At 44.6% G+C, this 21,839-nt stretch overlaps 1 protein-coding gene across 6 annotated transcripts in view; it reads right to left on the bottom strand.

The window, feature by feature from the left end:
* LOC135485889 (elongator complex protein 3) overlaps nucleotides 1-21,839 on the bottom strand; it is a 680,015-nt gene that overhangs the window by 586,671 nt on the left and 71,505 nt on the right. For all 6 annotated transcript variants that reach the window (XM_064768240.1, XM_064768244.1, XM_064768246.1 and 3 more), the window contains one exon: nucleotides 21,660-21,730. In XM_064768240.1, the coding sequence (XP_064624310.1) occupies nucleotides 21,660-21,730 (71 nt within the window). The remainder of the gene's footprint in view (nucleotides 1-21,659; nucleotides 21,731-21,839) is intronic.

The following is a 21,839-nucleotide window of genomic DNA, read 5'->3' as shown; positions in this document are numbered from 1 at the left end:
GTACACCTGATTATGAGCCTGGTGCTCTAATCACTACGTCACTGATCTTCCCGATGGTTTAACCTGGGTTATACCTCAAGCACCGGGACCAAGAGGTACATATTTACAAGATTTCAAGTCAGTAACACCAGCGGTGACGAAACATGCCACTACTACCTAACAGCGATGCCGATAATGAACTTTGACCTCGGTGACCTCGAAAAGTATGTCAAATCAAAAACCAGGGTAATTTTTCAAGCACCCTCATCAGCCGTAAAAATGTCATGATTCTAGCTAGCAGCGTTCATAAGCTATAGCCAAAAATAGGTTTTCAAAGAGTGCCACCTATATGGAAGACCAGTAGTCAAATTGCACTTATTTTCATTTTGAAAGAAGGCCTTGCCAAGGGGTACCCACACACCAAGTAATAACCTTCTAGGTCACGTGGTTAAGAAATGCGTCACTCTTTTGTCAAAAGTTAACGACGGATACCGCAGTATCATATAAGCTCCCCTGAAAGATGAGCTAAAAAGGTGAACGATCCTGACGACATCAGACACGAATGGACACGGTACTTTTCAACCCTGGCCATTCCATCTGCTACAAAGCCTGAGGATGACAAATTGCCCATTTCCTTACAAGAAATGGCCATTTTGTTAGTTCATACTTACCTATGGAACACTTTTGCATGTAACTCCATTTGGGCTCAAACACAAGAGTATCCCTTTAATTTTCTAAAGGGAGAACTGAGTTAAGAGCTCGGCCGCCAGGCGGCGCCCTGACCGATCCCGCGAGCACAGCTGTTTCAGCTAAGCCTAAACATGACATCGAAATAAACCATTCTGCCTGCTAGCCTGTTGCCCAACGATTGCTCCATGCGAAAAGCCTGTTAACCGCTATGTAAACATTGTCGCAAATACACATCTCACACATTATCGCAATACCCATTCAGCCAAAGGGTTGATGCATTGGCATCGTTCAAACATCAGCGCGCTTCTGTACACGTGCTCGAATTAGATACGACGGTTTTCATTGGCTCATAAGTTGTGTCACATGACCATTCACCCGGCTTGAAAATTTCATGAAATTTGGACCACTGGCGATTTCCATGCTTTTTATCGATTTTTCGACAAGTTACAGATTTCGGAATTCTTCAAGACTAGATAGCCAGGCATAATATCATATATCATAAATACCCCGGCTGTTTTGCATAACTCATTTCAGTTTCGTACAGAATCGTGCGTTTATTCTGAAATTTCTCAAACTTTGATCTGCTCAAATTCAAAATGGCCCACTTATCTATTTTATGTTAGTTTGCTGTATATTCATGCAGAAAATGCATTTGAAAAACAAATGTCTAAATATAGTTGAGTTTTGAAGTTCGATGGTCGGGTCTATTTTGGTGAAAGGGGTACAGCATGGGTAATAGTACAATAATAAGTCATGATCGTGCTTATGAACAAGCCATGAGTTAGCATATACCATAGTTTATGTTGAAAATATCTTTACAGATGTAATTGATAAATATAGTCTTAAGAATTCGCCAAATATAGAAAAGTTCTTGGTATATTATCCACCTGTAAGCAAAATGAACTCGCCCATTGACCCACATTCCAGTTTGTTGTGGTATTTTTGTACAGGGTGATGCCAAAACAGTGCCTTTTGTTGACTGGTAAACATTCCTTCAGTTACTAAAATGCCTTTTTCTTTAATTTCAGCTGGTTGCATGGTGTGTACTGCAGATAACTTCTCGACTTAATCCGGCCGATGTGATGCTTTAGTTGATTCGAGAGGCTACATGTATATAGGCCCAGTACGTCGACATCATTGATCGGGCAGTGAACAAGATAAGTGGTAAGTTAAGCGATGTTTCCCTTCATCTATGTATTCACAAACAGATAATTGAAATCATTATACTGTATTCCCGTAGGCTTTGTATGCATGTATTCTATTCTAATAAATTACTCTTTATTTCAGGTTCAGCCTCCAAGATGTGTCACAAGAAATGCAACCGACATTATAGACAGGCGTGATTACTACTCTGATTTAGGATTGATGGTAAGTTCCGAGGCTATTTTGATTGCAATTAAATATTATTTGAATCTACATTGAAATAAAAGTGGACAGCTGTAGGATACTTCCTTTCTTTCTCTAGATTCAACACTGGTTAGTGTCAGAATTGAATTAGAATAGAAGCTGTGTCTGTTGGAGCCACCCCCAGTTACCCCCCCCCCCTCCCCCATTTAGCCACTGCCATTATGTTTACACTTGCCTTTACAATTCCAGGTATACTCGTCTTCAAAATGGACCTGACTAGGAATGATGATGGTGACTTCCCTCCTCAGAAAAAAGCTCGGTTGGATTCGAAAGTTGGTGCAGGCGGTCATAAGCGATATTTCGGTCGTAAACGCAAGAAGTCCAATCATGCCCTTCGCACTACTGCGAATCTGGGCAATTTGAAGAAGAGCGAGAGAACTTGCAAGAAAGTCTTGGAAACTGGCAAGGAATGTCCTGGTCGTCTAAAAAAGTGTCCTGCTTACAACAATGAAAGGATGTGTCAGAACTGCTTCAAGCATTTGTTCACCAAGTAAACTCCCCTTGCTTTAATTAGGAGTACTGCGCATGATTTTCGACTCTGACTGACTCTGGCTGGCACATACATACTTTGTGTATTGTTCATTGCCCTTTTGTTTGATTATTTACTGTAGATTTAGTTTCCAGTCTAATCTTGAACTGTGATTTTAATAAATTGAGCTTACAGTTCCACAATTTGACAACAATATTCGTGTATACTTTTAGTAAGAAGAATTGTTCATTTGTCTGTCACTTTTATTAAAAAAAAGTTAAAGTTGAAACTTCTATAGCAAGGAATATGAAGATGTGAACTTAGTATCATTATTTTTTGAATGTATGAGTCTATTGAATGTAAATTAAATGTATATTGTGAATAATTAATAATAATAATATTGTGTACATTGAAATCATGACTTTTTCATTTTTGTGTACTGGTACTGCCTTGATATGTTGTACTCTGTGACTGTTGTCTCATCTCTCGGAATAACAAGACCCCAAGCTGGATGAGACACCTACATCCCTGCATATAAAATATAGGTTGTGACATAATGTCCTCCGTGACTGTTGTCTCATCTCTCTTAATAACAAGGCCTCAAGCGGGATGAGACAACTACATCCCTTGCCTATGATAATAAAGGTTGTAACATATAATGTCCTCTGTGACTGTTGTCTCATCTCTCGGAATAACAAGGCCTCAAGCTGGATGAGACAACTACATCCCTTGCCTATGATAATAAAGGTTGTGACATGTCCTTGGTGACTGTTGTCTCAACTTCACTCCCGGAATTACAAGACCCCAAGCTGGATGAGACACCCGTTGTCCTGCCTATGATATCATAGGTTGTGACCTGTCGATTTTTGCAACTCACTGTCTCATCTTGGTAGGCCTACAATAGGACACATTTGTCCTGCCTATATATACTATAGGTTAAGACCTGTTCTTTGCGACTATTTGTCTCATTTGTGTACAACAGGGCACCAATCTTTCATACCACAACATAAGTAATGGGCATGGCATTTTCAAATGACGACCATTCTTCACAACTAATAACGAAGTAGGCCCTTTTAAAATGCCTTTTATTTGTCGTTGCCTGAGTGTAAACCTAATCTAATCACAGCCATACAAAGCTATGTTATATGCAGAATATTAAAATGCTTTTTACAGAAGAATTGGTATCTGGGCTGAAACATAATAGAGGTGCAAACAATCATCAATATTTTTACAGAAAAACTCCATCAAAGTCATCTTTTATACACTACACAGTGCAGGCCCAAGCCTATCCAAGATGGCAGCCGGAATATAATACACAAAGCTTGGTTCAGGTCAAGTTGGTTCTAATAAACGCATGCAATCTTAATTACAACTAACACAATTAAGGGGCATACATGGGTGGATTCAGACCTTTTATGTAATCCTTAAGCGGTTGGGGTGAGGAACTGGGTTGTTTATTGGGGTAGAAATTAACACCTTCATGCCAGCACCTCCCTAAAAAGCGGCGTCTGGTGCCGTCTGATTAAATTTGCGTTTCTATTCTAGCTGAAACAGCTGTGCGAGATCGCGCGGATCTCATGCCGCCATATTCAGTCTTACTCTTGAGCGTTAACAAAGAGTATGTCCCGTTTGTGGGGACGGCGGGAGGGCCGTGTTCCATAGGTAAGTATGAACTAACAAAATGGCCATTTCTTGTAAGGAAATGGGCATTTTGTGTCATTCAAACTTACCTATGGAACACTTTTGCATCGAATCCCAGCAACCTATTGGAGTTGGGAAACGAGGACTTACCTAAGGCTGAGCTGTTGTTCAATCAAGGAGGCACCACCGGCATAGTAGCTAAGGAGGACCGCCAGGGGAAAGAAATGGGGAGAACCAGGGGACCGGTATTTTGATATGGTATTACAATCGTATTTAGAATTGCATAATAAAATAGAATAGAATTGCATAATAAAAACCATCTTCTTTCCGGCAACAGAGCTTAGAGCAAGTAAGGCATGTTGAAGGGTGTAGAATGAGTTATTGCTAAACAACAATAAGAAATTGCGTCCTTTCTAGTCTACTAGGGGTTGCCTGGATTGTTGAAGATAGGGCATATCAAAAAATGGCGCAAGATGCGCGTTTGACTCTTCAATCGGGCTCCCCCCCTCTTTGGATCTAGCCAGGATCAAACAACATGCCCCGCAGACACAATCGGGCCAATTGTGTGCATGCCATCTACGAGGGAAGAAACGTCTCGTAGGTAGAAACGAGAGAATGTGGAGTGATTACTCCAACATGCAGCGGAAACGACTTCTTGAAGAGCAATAACTCCTCGGTAGTTAGCCCAGGAGGTGGCTAGTGCTCTAACTTCGTGCGCTGAGATGTTAGCTAGCACACGAAGATCAGAGGAAGTCCTCAAGGTGTTGTAGGAAAGACAAATAGTCTCCACAATCCACCTTGAAATAGTGGCGGCCTCTATCTCTCGTTTATTTCCCTCCTTATAGGACAAAAACAAACGCTCTCTCCCCTGGCGGATACCGGGAGGTTTTGTCCTATTTACGTAGAACTTTAGGGCCCTGACAGGACATAAAGTTCTGTCAGGAAGATCATAAGAGATCGTTCTTGACAGAGAGGGAATAGTAACCGGGGGCCGAGAGGCGGCCGGTCCCTAGTTCTTCGCCAGAAAGCCTGGTATGAAAGCCAGGATAACCTCCCCTCTAAAAGCCAGCTTCTTAAAAGAAAGTGCATGGAGCTCTGACCTCCGTTGGGCGGTAGCCAAGGCTACAAGAAGGACCGTTTTGAGTGTCAGATATTTCATGGATGAAATAGACATGGGTTCAAAATGATGCCTCATGAGCACCTTAAGGACAACAGAAAGATCCCATTTAGGGGTGTTGTGAACCGGTCTAGGACGCTCTAATAACATTCCTCTGAAAAGAGGGGTTATTTGGTCCTCCCAACGAAGATCCCAGGTGCTTAAAACACGGAGGGTAGAAGCGATGGCGGACTTGTACCCTTTTATAGCCGTGACAGATAGTTGTCTTTCCGTGAATAATTTTATAAAGAAATCAACTAATCTGTATATAGAGGGAGAGATCGGATTAACTCCGTTCTCCCTGCACCAGGAAGTGAAGGTAGACCACTTTCCTTGATACACATCAAGGGTTGACCCCCTTTGAGGTGCGGACATGCGTTTGACAGCGATGTCCGAAAAGCCTCTCTGGTGGAGATGCAACTGGATAAGTTCCAGGCTTGAAACTTGAAAAATCCAGGGTTCTGGTGGTAGCATCTCCCCAGGGGCACAGGGGGTGCCACAGGAGGTGCTTCCAAGTAGGAAGACTCCTTGGGTGGTCTATCAGGAATTCCAGCAAAGCTGGGAACCAGGCCTGATTTGGCCAGCAAGGTGCGATGAGAGTTATTCTCACCGGGTGGCTGGTCAAGATCTTGTTCAGGACTGGTTGGATGAGAGGGAGGGGTGGAAACGCATATGCGTTCAGCCCGACCCAAGAGGCTGTAAGGCTGTCGACTTCCAGGGCCTCTTCGTCCGGAAGTGGAGAGTAATAGATGGGAAGGCGATTGTTCAGCCTGGTGGCGAACAGATCTACCTTCGGAGATTGCCAAAGGCGACAATGGTCGCCTACAATCTCCTGATGGAGTGTCCACTCTGTCTGGACGAGTTTGTCCTGACGGGACAGGGCGTCGGCAAGGGTGTTGCGTTTGCCCGGTATGTGTCTGGCACATATCGATACTCCAAGGTTGGCACAAAGATGGTAAAGCTCCCAAGTTAGCTGGCAAAGAATGCCGGACTTTGTGCCTCCCTGTCTCCTGACATATGCTACAACTGTAGAATTGTCGGAGAACAGGGTTACTCTCCGATTCTTCAGGTGAAGGGAAAGAGCCCTCACGGCAAGAAGGACAGCCTTCATTTCCAATATATTTATTGAAAGATTGGTCTCCTCCCTTGTCCATAGACCCCTTATGGACCTGTCCCCGTTGTTCAGATATGCTCCCCACCCTAGTAGAGAGGCATCTGTGAACAGGGACACTTCTGGGGGCAGTGGAGCAAGATCTACACCACTTTGGAGACGAGTCTCCGACTCCCAGAAGTTCCAGACGTTCTTTAGTAGGTATTGAGGTATCAATACCAACTTGTCTAATGGGTCCCTGTGGGGTTTCTATAGAGACATCAGAAACATCTGGATGGGACGCATATATAGACGGCCAAGAGGGATTTGGTCTGCTGCCGAATTCAGAAGGCCCAAAAGGCTCAAGCATCGCCTTGCGGGAGCTTGAGTCCTTCCTATGAATTCTGCGACGAGATAAAGAATTTTATTTATCCTGTCTAGGGGGGCAGCATTTTCCCTATGGCCGTAAGGAACCGAACTCCAACGTAAACGAAGTCTTGGGATGGCGTGAATTCTGACTTTGTTTCGTTGATAATCCAACCTGCGGAGAATACTTTTTGCTTTAGAACATGAAGTTGTTGCAGTAGTAGTTTCCGCGATTTGCAACGGAGTAGCCAATCGTCTAGGTAGTGATGGAGCTTGAACCCCATCACGTGAAAGGGAGCGACGAAGGCTGTGACTATCATTGTAAAAATTAGGGGTGCTGATGCCAGACCGAACGGCAGGGCCCTGAATTGATACGTCTTTCCTTCGTAATGGAAACGAAGGAAGTGTTGATAGTCTGGATGGATCGGTACATGTAAGTACGCATCCGTTAGATCCATCGATACCGCCCAATCATTGGGCTGTATCGCCATTGCTATAGACCTGGTGGTTTCGTTCTTGAAATGAGGAACATTCAAGAAGGTGTTTAACCTGGAAAAGTCTATGATCAGCCTCCATGTCCCTGCTTTCTTGGGAACCAAGAAAATGTGGCTGTAAAAGCCGGGGGAACATGGATTTTGAAGGACCTGGATAGCTTGCTTCTCCAGTAATGTCGCGACCTCTGCTTGGAGGGCAGAGGCCTTGACTGGGTCCTTCGGTGGCTGAACTGAGGTTGGATATATGGTAGGGGGGGGGGGGGGAAGGTTGAAATCTACTTTCACTCCGTACCTCAACATGTTTGGGACTTGGGACCCCTTGGGGCACCAATCGTCCCAAACGTCTGCAAATTTTTGAAGACGGCCCCCGACTACCGGCGTCGGCTCCTTTTTGCGTCCGGGAGGAGTAAGGAGGGGGAGTCGCTTCTTCCGGCCTGCACCCCTTTGACGAAAGGAGTGCCTAGTCGGACCGGAACCACCCTGGTTAGAGGAAGTATTTTTCCTCTTCCCAGTCCGGCGATCCTCAACTTCCCGTCGGAAGGATCCAGCAGGAGTAGGCCAACTAGGCGGGATAGGCCTAGGCAGGACCTGCCTGGCGTACGGGATTGAACCCGATGCCTGCTGGGGCCTCTCTATCTTTCTAGTGTTAGGTAGAGAGGTCTTGGCCCTCTGTGTCGCAGTGGGGACATATAATTTGTCCCGATCTTTCTGTACTTGAGCCGCCTCTTGTACAGAATCTGCGAACAGGAAAGAACCGTCCATAGGAGCGGTTCTTAAGGCCCCTTCCAGCTGGAGGGATCTGATGACATTGAGAGAGCCTAGGGTGGCGTCTCTACGGAGTAGGACGCTATTTGCTGCTGTCTTGGCGGACAGAGCAATAGCGTGCCTAATCGAATGTGACAAGGATGTCACAAGCGATTTTGTGTCATCAGATAGTGACTCATTATCCTTTAGGGATCTGGCTAGGGCCAGGTTAGTGTGCTCTGCGTAGGAGAGCACCGCTAACGTGTTTTTGGCCAGACCCTCTTGTGCTCTATGTTCTCGGTAAGCCGAGGAGGAGGTCACCCTAGGCAAAAGTTGGTCCAGCTGTGCATCGTCCTTTAATGTGGAAGTCGATGCTGCAGCTGGACAGCCGGCCGAGCTTACTCGATAATAGTCAGCACGGTACTGCCTAACGGGAGGAAGTTGTGCCGTGAACAACTTCCCCGGGTTACACCAAGCTTCCGGTCCGGCTGCCGGAAGGACAGGGATGGAAGTACGTTGGTGGGCGCCTTGGGAGTCTCTGATTGTACGCTCCAAAAGTTCAGAGACTGCTACCACCGACGGGGAGGGAGGAAGGAATTCAAGGGCCCGAGTGGAGCCCTGAGAGACCTGTGGATTGGGATCCACTTCCTGTCCCCAAAGTGAAAAGGTCGGTGTCGATAAGGCTGGCAGTTCCGGCGGGGTAGGGCACAGATCCTGCGGGAGGTACGCTCTGATCAAGGATCTGAGTGTCCTCATATCCGACAGGATACTGGCCTCCTCTGGTGACAGCTCTTCCTGATTGAGGGAGCGGTAGCCTGGCTGAGAACTCTCGTTCTCATAAAATTCCTCTAAAATAGAGGAGTCTGATGGTGGGTATCCGATGGGACCAGGCGCACCAGAGGAACCGGAACCCTGCTCCAGATGGCTGAGTCTATCAGTAAGACCCGCTACCATCTGGATGAGCTGGGACAGTTGCTGTCCTGACTCGGGTTCCGGACCTGACGTGCGGCTTCTCTCAACGACGGGTGGTTGAGGAGAGGGTGGGCGCATAGGCGAACCCTCGAAGCCGTATGTACGGGTGAATGGGTCTTCCGGAAGCGGAAGATGCCCATATTCTTAACAAGAGTTCAGATGTCCCCTCTGCGTTGCTCGTTCCATGGGAACGACGCCTCTGCTACGAGGAGGGGGTGGCACTTCCGGTTGGCTCCACCTAAGAGGTTGGCCAACGTAGGTAGGTGCCTGCATTTCCGGTAGGACGAAGTCCGAAACCGGAAATGCCCGTAACTCCTTTGCCGGTATGGAGCTACCGGTTGCCCTTCTAGAAGGAGGTCAAAGGGCGGAAACGCTGTTACCGAAGACGCATGGCGTTTCGGAGGTGGCGTTATAAAGTCCGTCCCTACTCTACTGTGTCTGTGAGGACTGGGGTTATTTCGCAGTAAAGACTGAGAAAAACCCCCAGTAGGGTCTTCGGTAACTGATACACGGGAACCCGCGTCAGCAACCGAAACTGCAATCGGCGGACCGGAAGCAGGGTGCTCCCGCGAGTACAAAGGGCTTGTACTCGGGGGAGCAGACGACAGAGGAACCGGAAGGTTCCCTGAGGTCCAGGGTATATTAAACCCTTGGAGACTTACTGGATGTAAGTCTCCCTTGGGACCACAGACATTGATAATGTCTGATCCTGCATCCTTCGCAGCCGCGGCAGGAACCGGAACTCGGCTGACGGAAGGGGTGGTGGCGGAAGGTCTGGTAGACCTCCGGGTTATCTGCCCGCAAACGGAACCGGAAGAGGGTTTAGGCGTCTTCGCGGCCCGTTTCCTGCCACCAGACGAAGTCCTTTGTTGTGAGACAAAGGATGCCGTCGGAGGGGTACGCCATATAAAAAATGGTACCAATGACAATAAAAACACTGGGAACCCCAAGTAGGCCAGAAAGGACGCAATTATTAATGGAAAGGAAAACATGCCTACTTGAATAAAACACTATTGCAATGGATCTGAGTCTTGTTCATTACAATAGAGAGGAGAATAGCCTACGTAAATCTACCCTACCAAGATCAAAATAATGGAGCCGGGTCGACTAAGCTAGCTAAGAAAGGTCTATAATTAAATAGACTGGACAATACTAATGCCAAGATTAGTTTGGCGGTCTACTCCGTAGGTGAATGAACCCAAAAATTGTCTCGACTTGGCTGGCTGAATTTGGTTTTAAATCGAATTCACGGCAGCTTTGAAAAAACGATGTGCTTCGTAGAAGCACAAGAGTAAAGACTGAATATGGCGGCATGAGATCGGCGCGATCTCGCGGGATCGGTCAGGGCGCCGCCTGGCGGCCGAGCTGTTAACTCAGTTCTCCCTTTAGAAAATTAAAGGGATACTCTTGTGTTTGTGCCCAAATGGAGTAACATGCAAAAGTGTTCCATAGGTAAGTTTGAATGACACAACATGGTATGTTACATGCATCTACATTGCACCTTAGCAGATGGACAGTAGGAAAATTACGATAAATTCTACCATCGTCCGCCAGGCCATAAGGAAACTCAACTCAAACAAATCCCCTGACTCTCATGGCTACTCTGCTGAACAATTAAAACTCCTGCCAACTGAAGGAATAGAAGTGCTGACTCAGATATCCTCCAAGAGATCACTAACTAAGGCAAGATTCCCGAGCTGCTGAAAGTGTCATACAAGTTGCCATTCCTAAATAAAAGAAAACTCGAGTCCTCCTCAAGGTACTGGAAATCGTATGCATCAAATAATATCGCCTACTTGAATTCTTTTTAGCAGAAAATTGGTTACCGTGTTACAAAATCAATCTCACATCTTTAGACTGGTCACAGTGGGTATGCTTAAATATAGCCTGGTTCCTTGGCCAATTCCATGCGCAGAATACAACTGCGCAACTATACGTCATAGCCCGGGCTTTTGAATCGTCAAAAATTCAGTTAAATGTGCCTGTTGCGCCAACTGGCGGTGAAAACTAAACTAATTCCATTACAAGTCAAAATGAAAAATTATCAAAAAATATTCAGCCAGATGTGAAAACAATATTTCCTCTGTGCCTGTGGACCGAGGTATAAAGGAATGAAGTTTAAACTTCCCGATGACCTCATTGCTTAATGTAGGTCGGATTGCGCTGATTTTTATTTTCTGAGTTCATCTTGGGTTACGCCTAATTTAGCAGCGTCAACGAAGTGCCTGGGCTTTGCTGACTTTGTCAGCTGAGCTAAAAACGGGGAGAAAATGAATGAAATGGCCAGGGCCATTGTGCTCACCTCATGTGGTGGAAAGATGGATAAAGAGCATGGTATTGTGTCATGTAGTGTTAGGTTTGATGTAGGTCCAAGCAATTACAATTTCCCCAAAATGGCCAATTTACAGTACATTCGACCTCTGTGACCTTGAAAAGTAGGTCAAATCAAAGAAGACCCGGGTGACTCATTGAATGGCTGTTAGAATTAGATGTACCTATGATATAAAATTGGTGCCAATCGGGCAAGTCATTACTAGGAATATTAATGGCATTTTGAAGAATTTAGGATTTGGCCCCCTCCCTGGAGGCCAAATGGCAAATCAGATCGCACCAAACTTCGGTACCTAAGATCACCTGACCAAGGGGTACATGTGTACTTAATTTGTGATCAATAGTCATTGCAGTTAAGAAACGTGCCAGAGTTACGGCCTGACGGCGAATTTACGCCATTTGACCTCTGTGACCTTGACAAGAAGGTCAAATTAAAAACCTGTGTGACATATACTGTATGGTGGTTAGATGTACCCATGATATCAATTTGGTGGCAATCGGGCAAGAAGTTAAGGAATAATCACATTTTTAAGGTTTTTGGATTTTGCCCCCTGGTGGTCAAGTGGTGAATCATATTGGACCAAACTTCGGTCCCTGAGATCACCTGACTAAGGGGTAAATGTGTACCAAATTTGGTATCAATAGTCATTGCAGTTTAGAAACGTGCCATCGTTACATCCTAACGGCCAATTTACACCATTTGACCTCTGTGACCTTGAAAAGGAGGTCAAATCAAAAACCCGGAGGATATATGATGCACCTTTGCTAGAAGTACCTACCATATTTTTTTCAAAATTTCCCGACTATTATTAAGGGAGATATTGCATGTTTTCACTTTTAACGTTTGGCCCCCTGGTGGCCAAACCATGAAACGAATCGGACCGAAACTTGGTCTCCAAGGTGTCATTACATAAGGGTACATGTGTACCAAGTTTCAACTCAATAGCTCTAACAGTTACGAAACGTGCCCTGCTAACGGACGACGGACGACGACGGACGACGACGACGACGACGACGACGACGGACGACGGACGCCACGGTATGGGATAAGCTCACCTCTGCTAAGAGGTGAGCTAAAAAGGAGCGATCTCCCCGCATCCAGAGAATATCTTCAACCGAAAGGTGTCCCCGGAGGTCTTTCTTTAACCCGAACCGGCTCTAATCTAGCAGAATTTACAGGAGAAACTCAGCGAGTTGTTTAACAAAGTGCCGAGGAAAAAGTACTGAGTAATGGCGGCTTTCACGAGGCAGAGGCTGTATTGGGGCGCCGCCTAGGTGTAGCTATGTGAACTAGCTAATCATTTTTCTATTATAGATTAATTTTTCCTCGGGTGTGTCCGATAAGAGTACACATGCAAAAGTCTGACCTGGGTAGAGTATGAACGACATAAAATCATAGCTCTAGCGGTTAAGAAATGTGCCACTGTTTTTGAAACAGGATACAGACAACCAAGACGACGGACGATGGACACAGTGGTATTGTTTAGACTCCCCTACGGTGAGCCAAAGGATTTGCATAAAATTACCCAATACATAGCATCTGGGTGATTTTGAGCCATTAACATGTGTTTAAAGTGCACATTCTGACAAAAAGTTCCGGCCTGAATACGTTATCTGACTGAAGGCAATTAACCATTTTGACGGATTCTTGAAACTTTGGTATTGTCAAATGGAATAGATATTGCATAGTTTCTGACAAACTCTGCTAAAATTCATCATTTTATTTTTCTTCAGCTGTACTCGAACCCACCGCAGAGACTCGTTGGGTAGTTTTAAGGGTTCACTATGGGTACCCCCATTCTGGCTAGAACTTGAAATCCAAAATCAATTAGAACTCCTTCAAAACAAAGTGAATGGCAATTTCAAGGGTGGGAGTCTGTTCTTTGTTTTTAGAGAACTGCCGCCCAGTCTTTAAATCGGTATTCACTTCATTTTGATTGAGTTCTAATTGATTTCGGAATTCAGCTTCTAGCCAAAATGGTGGTATCTATTGCCAACCCTTAACACAACATGACAACTGCGCTTTGCACTGACGAATATTCCAAGCGGAAGGACACCGTGACAAGTTTGTCGCTTTCACCTTCCAATCACGGTCAAAGTTTTGTGACACGATTCGCAATGAGAAAAATCTGATAACCTTAAACTAATCACAAGGATCTAATCAAGACATCTCACCTGGTCTGTTCAGCGGATGATCGATCCATACCATTGATTCAATGTGATTTGATTCATTCCACCATTTCTTCACTCCAACCAAAATGGTTGGATGTCTACATGCAGCTTCAGGGGCGCAAAACATAAATGCACAACTGTGACGTTGCTCAGGATTGCCTTGAACCACGAAATTTAAACACGGCTGGCAATGTGCCAACTTATATTTTTGCCCAATACTGCCAACTGGTGACATAAATCGAAACTAATCTATTTTATATAAAACTAGAGAGTTAGTGATTGCTCGCAATCACTGTTGATGCCTCCGCTAAACATTGCAACAGAGCCATGGTGTCTATCAAACGTGGGAAAATAGTATGGCAATGTAACTGTTCTTGACATAAAAGTATGATGGTGAATCTGATGGTGAACAATATTACAACAACTGCAGTTGTTGTAATAATGTTTTAGGTGCAGTTAGAATAGACGTATGAGTGATAAATGGCTTAACAAAAGAATTAGGCCATGACCATGATGAAACTTTTTGCCGCAGGCGGAGAGCGGCCTTAGGAGCCAGGGACAACCCCGTAAGGCGGTTCGACTGCATTTTGGCATCTAAGGTGTCTGGAATGGGGTCATGAAATAAGAAAGGGACCGCTCCTTTGAGCAGCCCTTCAGAAACTGGGCATGGACCATGCTCAGCCCCTCAATGAGAAGGTCTTAGCGCTTTAGCACTGCGTTGGCTGTCTGCTTAGCAAGAACACGCTGGTCCTCCAAAGCGTTGGCTGCCAACGACCTGAACAGAACACAGAGAGAAAGGCAGGGTTAATATACTTACACAGATATTTTTTAAAGAATATTTCAGGGGTATACGGGTATGTTTTTCAAGGGTTTTCAAGGGTAAATCTCACCTGAAATTACTATAATGCACTGGGGGTTGGGGATAGTTTTGAGTGTTGAGAGGTCCAGAAGGTAGGTTGTCCAGTCTCATGCAAATAAAGAAACTCTGAAAGGTTACAAGGACAGGTCCTTATTCATGGCAATCAATGTGAAAGAAAGCCATGATAAAAGGGAATTAAAGGCCATAACTCCAGGTTTTTTGCCATTTTCTGCTGTAAGACGATTTCAAAAGTGTACCTAACACTTTATACAATACAGAAAACCAAATGCAATTAGCTCCATCCATTTTGAAGATATAGCCAATTATGTGTTTGACAACTTGATTACCTAATCAGGCTAGCAACTGGCTTGTTAGAGCCAGGCGGCGGGTTCAGCAAAAGTTGTGATGTAGATCAGGCTATCAGTACATGTCATGCAATCATAAAAGCAGGAGGGCCTTAATTAATTATGCACACCTGGAAGTAATGTGTTTCATTCACTATGGTGTATTGTGTGGCTCCGAATTGTGTCAAGGATAGCACAAAGAACAATCGAATGACGGATGGGACCCATTTTCATGAATTTCCAAAGCCAGTTGAACGAGAGAGGAGGAAGCTGTGGATTCGGAAGTGCAAACGTTTGGAGTGTTGGAAGCCTGGGCCTTCGGCCAAACTTTGCAGTGATCACTTTATTGATACGGATTATCACATGAAGCCGGATATCTGCATCCAACTGAATATTAAATGCCACTTGTTAGAAACAGCTGTTCCATCTGTATTCGATTTGACCAACCCCACTTACATGCGACAGCCTCCAAAGGAACGTTCGTTAGCCAAAAAACGTAAACATCAAGAAGTGAGTTGAACACTATTTCATGATTTATACACTGCTGATGCACACAGCACTCATACTACCCAAATGGCACATGTCATCCACTGTACAGTGGCTACACAACCATGTCAATTGCATTTAATGCCCGAGGCTGCTGAGGTCGGTTGTTATACATGTGTAGGCCCTATTGGGGCCTGTGATACCGCATAGTGTCTTCTTGTGTTCCAGCCATAGCAAGGTGACAGCGACACAGGTCAGTGTCAGTGACAGCCACTGTCAATGACAGATTATTGTCATCTAACATCTATGCCAATCTAACGTTGCACGGCATTATATCGTCACGTCAAGATGATTGTGCATAATACCGTCACTTTTCAATAGTAGTTCAGCGTCATGACATAACTGGCGATACAACACAGACGAGGCGAAACAATATTGTGCAACATTAGTCTGTTCAAAAATCGTACATGTTATGCATCTGCAACCGTCTATCAATGTCTTCTTTGCTATATCGGCAGGTCTGCCATGCCTCATCACTTTCGTCCGAATGATCACTCTCATTATGATCTAGTGATATTAATGGCTCGAACATGTACGGCTCAACGTTTAAATATCCTTCTGTATCGACCAAAACATCCTCAAATTCACTGCTCTCACTCTCTGAACTGTATGCGGAAGCCATCTTGCTTTGTTCTGACTAGCCTGATCTACGTCATCAAAAAATCCCTAGCGGCCACATGTGGAACTAATCTAAAGTTGTGTGTGGTGGGAAATTCAAATAGTTTAAAATTGAAAATTGAAATAACTAAATAATGACTTTATTATTAGAATTTGTTTAATGTCTGGGATCTTGTTTTTTTAACCCTCAACATATTTCATGAGTATCAAGCATGTTTTCAAACCTTGATATATGGCCTTTAAGTACTATGATAAGGAGTGGTTTGAAGGTTGCCACATTCCGTCTCCCAGGGCCTGTCAGGAGCAATATCCACAAGAGCTTTTAGTCATCTTCCGTGGGGTACTTCAAGGTAACTACCTAAAAACCACTTCAGAGGGGTAATTCATGAGCGTGACTCATGACTCCGATAGGATGACCTGATGGGAGGGATTTTGTAAAGAATGTTACAGTAATAGTTTCTCATTTTTGTCTTTGTAGTTTTTTATATTATTCATTAAATGATTATCATTGAATGATTACCACTGAAACTTCGGAGTGTTGTGTGATTGTTAATCTACATGTATCAACCACATTAACCTTTTTTAATATAAGGTCTCCCTCAAGTCGAACCACTCCCACCACTCACTCTGGTCTTAATATAATATACTAGGTGTCATTGATCTGATAAATGTATAAGGTTATGGGCAGGGAGTTAAAAATCTTTCTTTAAATAGGTCAAGTCTTCAATCACTGGTCCCAAGATAGGGCCTACACTGAGCTGCAGCTGCGTGGAATTGTCTGCTCCCAATTGGAAAGATTTTCGACAATGAGACTTTAAAATTTCTCGAAAAACAACTGTCATCTGTTTCTAATAATGTGAGACGACACCAACACAGTGGGTTGCACTCAACAACGAGAAGAGCCATGCTGTGCTATTTTTAATGATAACTGACCTCCCTCACAGGGCTATAAATAGCCACCCAATGCAACTATTTAGCGGGAAAAGATTGTTGATAGACCATGCGGTCTGGAGAAGTTACCAAATATTCCTGATATTTAAGTAAACATCTCCTTACTGAGAAGGAATTAATTCTCCTACTTTATTTCATTGGAAAGAGTATTCTGTGTGGGACACAAACAAATCATGTCCAGGGGCCATTGTGCTCACCGTATAGATATTTGGTTCTTTGGAAATCATCCTGATTAAGAAACATTGCACATGTATAGTATATAGGTCAAACCATCGCTGCTTGGAGTATGTACCATAAGAATATCATCGAAAAACAAGTCACTAATAAACGAGAAATTTCACTTTTTACCTATTTTTGTTTTGGCCTCCTGGTGGCCAGGTGAATACCAGATCAGATCAAATTTCGGTGTCAGAGGTTACATGACGTAGGGAGTTATGTGTACCAAATTTCAAGTTCATAGCTTTAGTGGTTAAGAAATGTGCCATAGTTATACTCAAACAAACAATTTAAACCATTTGACCCCTGTGACGTAGAAAAGCACGTCAAATCAAAAACTCATATGATATGTGATGTATCCTTGCTAGGAGAACCTACCATAAAAAATGTTATTAAAAACGAATCACTAATAAGCGAGACATCACACTTTCTAGGTTTTCACTTTTGGCCCCCTGGTGCTAAAGTCGAGAATCGGACCTGCCTGAAATTCAGGGTGAGAGGTCACCTGACGTCGGGGGTCATTTGTACAAAGTCTCAAGTTCATAACCTTAGTGGTTTAGAAACGTGCCACAGTTACGCTCAAATAGCCAATTTACGCCACTTGACCTCTGTGACCTTGACAGGTACGTCAATTCAAAAACCCATGTCATATGTGATCTATCCTTGCTAGGAGTAACATAAAAATTTAACCAAAAACGAATCAGTAATAAGCAAGATATGGCACTATTCAAATTTTTGGTGTTTGGCCTCTGGTGGCCAAGTTAAGAATCAGACCGGACCGAAAATCAGTGTCACAGGTAACCTGACCAGGGGGGGTCATGTGTACCAAGTTTAAAGTTCATAGCTTTAGTGGTTAAGAAATGTGCCATAGTTACACACAAACGGCCAATTCACACCATTTGACCTCTGTACCTTGAAAATTAGGTCAAATCAAAAACCCATAGGATATGTGATGTATCCTTGCTCTGAGTACCTACCATAAAAATGCAATTGAAAACACATCACTCTTAAGCGAGATATTGCACTTTTTATCTTTTTTGTTTTGGCCCCCTGGTGGCCAAGTTGAGAATCAGATCAGACCGAAAATCTGTGTCAGACGTTATATGATAAAGGGAATCTTGTGTACGAAATTTTCAAGTTCATAGCTTTATCGGTTAAGAAACATGCCATAGTTACACTCAAACGGACAATCTATGCCATTAGACCACTGTGACCTTGAAAAGTACGTCAAATCAAAAACACGTATGATATGTGATATATCCTTGCTAGGAGTACCTACCATAAAAATGTCATCAAAAACAAATCACAAGTAAGTGAGATATCACACTATTTATGTTTTCAGTTTTGGCCTCCTGGTGGCCAAGTGAAGAATCTGACCGGACCGAAAGTCAGTGTCAAAGGTCATCTGTCCTAGGGGGTCATGCATACAAAGTTTTGAGTCCATAGCCTTAGCAGTTAAGAAACGTGCCGCTGTTTTTGAAATAGGATACAACGGATGACAACGACGACGGACGACGGACACTGTGGTGTTGTATAGACTCACCGTACCGGTGAACCAAAAATGAGGTAAAATAAGCTGCAGATTTTTTATAACACCGCCTAGGTGTCTTTGGCCAGGGCCTCATCGTTCTTTGCGTCCTTAACGGAGGGAGACACGAGAACTTTGGGGAGGACCCCAGAGGATGGTGCCGTATCCCTGAGAGCCGAATCCAACCAGGTGGAGGCTCGAATCAGGGCGGAGGAAGGTGGAAATTCTGGAATCCCCAGTCTGGGACCACATCCTGTTCCTACTCGGCGGTATCCCCGTAAACATCAAAAGGGAACCCGGCTGAGGGCGGGGTAGATCGACAAGAGAGAACACGTGTCTAGAGGCACATACTGCCTAACTAGAGTGCACAGATCGCGCATGCCTGCCTGCCACTATGGTGGGGTCCTCACTCCCTGAGGGGCAATTGTCCTGAGAGGCGGCCAGAAAGGGAATGCGAGTCCTGGAACTCGCAATCCATGTGCTGATGATTGAAGTCAAAAGCCACCGGCCCCTCAGCCTTGCGTGTTGCGGAGTGCTCCTGGAGATTTTTACATTCCAGGTGGTCCGTCAGACGCTGGAGCATCTGCCTCTTGACTAGATGTTAGGCTACAGGTGGCCTGCCGAGGCCGAGGGTCCTGAATGACCTCCCATGGGGCAGGCATGGGAGGGGAGGAAGGGTGATGCATTTAACCGAAAGACCCGTCCACAAACCCTGAATGGCCAGACAGGACAGGCTTGGGGCGCAACGGTGAAACGGTAGGCCTTACTGTACCCAAAGCGGGGGGGGGGGGGGAACATGAGGGTCCCTCACCCGCAAATAATGCTCCAATACACCTCCCGGCAGGGTAAAGACATCAGGGACTGGGTGGGGGAACCTCGGCCCTGCAACACCAGGTGAAGCCAATGGCGAAATTGTCGTCCCAAAGGAAGGACGAGGAGCCGAGCGTGCCGCCCGCCATGAAGCAGGGTCACCTGCACACAACCGCAAAGCCTCCTCAGGGGGCACACACCCAAAAGGGGGGTTCCCAGCCTGTGGGATGGGGTCTGGAGAGGGCGATACCTCTCCAAAGCCCCAAGGATCACGCGCTGAATAGCCGGGGTCCCGGCGGAGGAGGAAGGGGGAATCAAGGACTTCCCCGACCAGGGTGTCTAGGCCGTCTCCGTGCCGACTTCTTCAACTTCTTATCGGATTTACCAGCACGAGGAGAAGTCAACCGGGGGTTGAATTATCAGACCCGACAAGGGCTGACTTGCCAGCACCCTGACCCAGGGAAGAGCCGAGGTTGGGGCTATTAATTCCTAACACACCGGAGACAGGGCTGTCACAAACCCCGAAGGGCAGGAAGCCAAACAAGGAATGGATGGATGCCATCCTAAACATACTTTATACGGCCACATTGCCAAGGCAGTTAGTGAACTGGTCACATGACCGAAACCCCGGTAAGAAGATAGAAACTTTTGTGAAAAAGTCGGGCAAAAAACCACTCTCAAAAGACGAATGGGGGGAAATGACGAAAACAGAACAAGTCTACTTCCCACAGGTGTCCAGGGGAGGCCCTTCTTTAACTTAACAATGTGAGAAGCAAAATATCAGGAGGAAATGGCCCAGTGTGAAACAATGCGCAGAGGAAAAAGTACCAATTAATGGCGGCTATCACGAGGCAGAGGCTGTCTTGGGGCGCCGCCTAGGTGTAGCTAAGAGAACTAGCTAATTATTTTTCTATTATAAATAGCTTATTTTTTCCTCGGGTGTACTGATAAAAGTACACATGAAAAAGTCTGACCTTGATAGAGTATGAACGACATAAAATTTATCGAAAAAAATGAGTCACTCATAAGAGTATCACACTTTTTAGGTTTCCACTTCTGGCCTCCTGGATCAGATCAGACCAAAATCATTGTCAGAGGTCACCTGACCTGCGGGGTCCTGTGTACCAAGTTTCAGGTTCATAACTATAGCGGTTTAGAAACATGCCAACTTCAGCCAGGAAGATCGCTATGCCAAATGCTATGCCAAATTCATTTCAAATATTTTCTGGAAAAGGTGGGTTTTGGAGTACTTATCCTTGCTGCAGGAGCAGCAAAAATTGTTACAGGTTAGGCGTAACCAGCAGCTATATTGAGAAGGACCAGAGAAGCCAGTAAGAAACGTTTATGTTACAAACAAAAGTTTAAGAAGAGGACTATCCACAAAATTTCCAGTTTCCTGGGTAATGGGAGGACTTGTGGAGTCAATTTCACACAAACATTGTCTGGTGAGACAAGTGAAGGTCCAAAAGCAATGTTTTGATAAGGCTGGTTGACAAATTGTGCTCGATTTTAGAGTGTGACAGCATATAGTTTGGTGCAGTGAACAATGTGTAGCTTAGAGCGAGTTAACAGCTTGCTGATGGTGCAACTGGAACTCTCTAGTATTAAACCTTTTGAGTCATTTTGAGGTAAAGTGAGATTCTCCATTTTTGCTACTTCGTTAGCATATTGTGACATGTATATGTACTGGATATCAGTTTTATTCAGATGGCTCTTTCAGCCTGAGTATCATTTCTAGTTTTAGTTTAAAGACTTTTGATATGAGTCACTTTGGTGTGAGACGATATTTCCAGAGAAATTTTGTTTGTTTGAGTGTATGGTTCGTGTTTACCCAACGCTTAGATTGAGTTCAACTGAATTGACGCCTTGTTTTCAATCCTTTTCCGGTCCCTACAAAGCGTTTACGTCGTTAGTCAAGGGACCAATGAGGAACTTTTGAACTCTGACCTCGGTGACCTTAAAAATTGGGTCGAACAAAAAACTTGTGCGAGGTCTATATATCCTCAGCAGATACACCTACCATATAAATTTGTAGACATGACGTCCCATCCGATTGTCAGATTCTTGAAAACTGACAGCACGCACGGAACTACGGTGTGCTGAAGCCATCACCTTCTTCAGCCTGGCGTAGAAAATCCAGTGGTATAACAGATCAGAAAAAAACTTATCTCATTCTAAAGCTTGTTAAATTGCGATTTTAATCCACTAGGTATTACTCACATCAAACTTTTCCCCACAATTTTTTTTAATTAAAAGGAATGGATTGAAGTACTTACACACAAATGTTACCTGTCATGGCAATGTGCGGACATCGATGAGGTTTGCACATGACAGCTACCACAGCTATCTGAAAAAGATCAACAGAAAAGGGTCTGATAAAATTTCACTGCACACATAAACAATGCACTGCAAAGCCACCACCAAAATACAGCTATTACTCCCTGATCGACCAAACT

The sequence above is a fragment of the Lineus longissimus genome, chromosome 4, assembly GCF_910592395.1.
Source record: "Lineus longissimus chromosome 4, tnLinLong1.2, whole genome shotgun sequence".
Taxonomy (NCBI): Eukaryota; Metazoa; Nemertea; class Pilidiophora; order Heteronemertea; family Lineidae; genus Lineus; species Lineus longissimus.
This window is presented reverse-complemented; position numbering and strand designations above follow the sequence as displayed.